Source organism: Littorina saxatilis, linkage group LG7 (assembly GCF_037325665.1).
Source record: "Littorina saxatilis isolate snail1 linkage group LG7, US_GU_Lsax_2.0, whole genome shotgun sequence".
Classification (NCBI taxonomy): domain Eukaryota; kingdom Metazoa; phylum Mollusca; class Gastropoda; order Littorinimorpha; family Littorinidae; genus Littorina; species Littorina saxatilis.
The window spans coordinates 10,147,409-10,149,908 of record NC_090251.1 but is presented as its reverse complement, the minus strand read 5'-3'; the positions used below and the strand labels follow the sequence as shown (position 1 = coordinate 10,149,908).

General features: G+C 39.9%; 1 protein-coding gene across 1 annotated transcript in view; it reads right to left on the bottom strand.

Annotated features, from left to right (window-relative positions):
* Nucleotides 1-2,500, bottom strand: part of LOC138970650 (cell surface hyaluronidase-like) — a 32,001-nt gene that overhangs the window by 5,461 nt on the left and 24,040 nt on the right. Inside the window, exons 23-24 of the mRNA XM_070343114.1 lie at nt 2,347-2,500; nt 1,381-1,543 (exon numbers count right to left, since the gene is read on the bottom strand). The exon at nt 2,347-2,500 is cut by the window's right edge and continues 17 nt beyond it. Of these exons, the coding sequence (XP_070199215.1) occupies nt 1,381-1,543; nt 2,347-2,500 (317 nt within the window). The remainder of the gene's footprint in view (nt 1-1,380; nt 1,544-2,346) is intronic.

Sequence of the window (2,500 nt, the reverse complement as noted above, 5' to 3'; positions counted from 1 at the left end):
AGTGAGTGAACTATAATTATGTTATAAGGGAACTTACTCTTTTGTCTTCAAACGCGGGGTCGCGAACTCCCGAGCGCGTCCCCATTTTCAGAAGTCAGTGAACTATTAACAGCTATTGTGTTTTCAGCCTAGCAATAGGGTCCGATATTTAGACGAGACAAGTATAATGCCGACGAGTCGAAGACGAGTCGCATTATACTTGTTCGAGTCTAAATATCGGACCCTATTGCTACGCTGAAAACACAATAGCGATTATATAGCTGTTCTGACATTTATTTGTTGTTCCAAACTTACAAAATGACAGTTTTTGCGTTGATGCGTTGATCTCAGGTTTTGATAGCAGACGCCGTTTCTTATGCGCATTAGTTTTGCGCAGGCGCCACACTGACTTTGGAAAAAACCTCGATTTGACAACACAGCTGTTAAACAGCTTCTTATTAGTTCATTCGAATACAACAAAAAGTAGTTTGAGGTTTTTTTAAATTTTGAACAAGACTACTTATGAAGAAGACCAAAACACAACATAAACGGAAAACTAGAAACAACTAAAGAACTAGGATGCAACAAGGGGAGGAGAAGAGAACAGCTAATCGCGAGCAGACGGCTGCGAAGTTTTCAGTTTGGATGAATGGCATTTATACTTGTCTCGTCATGAAGCGAATTTTTCAACCTCAGTTATAAACGACTACATGAATGTTAGTGCCATCAATACTTCAGAGGGGAAGTGGGGTATTTAGTGTGGAGTTACAAGATAAGAAAAGCGGAATGCGACAGTTTGTGTCAGTCGGCAACTGACACAGGCACACAAAAACGGCTGTTCCGTTTTACTCCCCTGTTTGTAATACATCTTTCGACGTTGGGCATTTTGTGGTGTTTAGGGACAGAAAATAATTGATTTAGTCCTGTTTCATCGGGAAGTTGCAGAAAAGGGTATGCTATCGACATTTGTAAAGCTGAAAAACATTCCCGAGAAGAATTTCAAGTTGTCAATGTATGCTGTTGTCGATTAAAACACCGTGTGGTACAGATGGGTAAACCGGAACCATGCGTCTTTGTTATTGCCAATATGCTTTTGGATATTGGCAAAAATGGCCGACTTACGTAGCATTATGCTTTGATGATCGGAAGAGACCATCCAATCACAGCCCCCGAATTCCCCCACGTGTCCATCAAAATAGCTATATATGCATATAATCATAACCAGTGAATTTCTATTATTGATTTATGAAATCCTTAATTTTTGTTTTTGGGAATGAGTTTATGTATAACATTATGTTGAAACAGTTTGCATTTCTTTCTTTTTCCTTTTTGTTTCATGTACGTACCCCCATGGGGTTTCTTGAATAAATCATTTGCCTTGCCTTGCCTAATGGAACTTACCCGTTTGTCTTCAAAAGCGGGGTAGCGAATTTCAGAGCACGTGCGCATTTTCTTGAGGTTCCCGTTGTTGAGGTAGATCTTGACAGCGTAACAGTTTCCCTCGGAGCATTGCTGACTGTCGTTTGTACGATCATGGTGGCTCCATATCTTGAAGAAGAGTATTCTGCACACATAAAATAATATGTTGTGAGAAGATATCCTTCCAAAAGCACTACAGACTTCATATCTTGAAGAAGAGAATTCTACACACACAGAGTAGGGTGTTGTGAGAAGATATCCTTCCGAAACGAAACAGACTTCATATCTTTAAGAAGAGAATTCTGCACACGCAAAATAACATGTTGTGTGAATATACTATATTATCCTCCCAACCATTCTACAAACTTCATAATTATCTTGAAGAAGAGAATTCTACACACGCAAACCTAGAAGTTGTGAGTAGATAACGTCCAATAAGCACTACAGACTTCATATCTTGAAGAAGAGATTTCTACACACACAAAGTAAGCTGTTGTGAGAAAATATCCTCCAAAAAACACAACAGACTTCATATCTTGAAGAAGAGAATTCTACACACACAGAGTAATGGTTGTGATAATATATCCTCCCAAAAGCACTACAAGACTTGTCTTCATATCTTGAAAAAGATAATTCTGCACCCACAAAATAATACGTTGTGAGACGATATCCTTCCAAAAACACCACAGACTTCGTTTCTTCAATAACAGAAAAATTAAGCTGTTGCAAGAACATATCCTTTCAATCACATTGCAGACTTCTTATCTTGAAGAAGAGAATTCTGCACACACAGAGTAAGGTGTCGTGAGAAGATTATCCTCCCCAAAACACTACAGATTTCATATCTTGAAGAAGAGAATTTTGGAACGTTAAATGTGTTTAGATTTCTGAAACAGCGAGCCAAACTTTCACAAGACGGAGTGTGCATTTAACAGTAGAGCAACTAACCCGTTCTTTTTGTCGTGGAAGAAAGCGTTCTTGTTCTTGTCGGCGTCGAGGTCAGCGAGGCTGTTGACGGTGGTGTGGTTGTAGTTGCGGATGACGGTGGGGTAGTCGCTGCGGATGTCGATGTCCGTCGTGTCTAGGGGCAGGCAGATCCCCA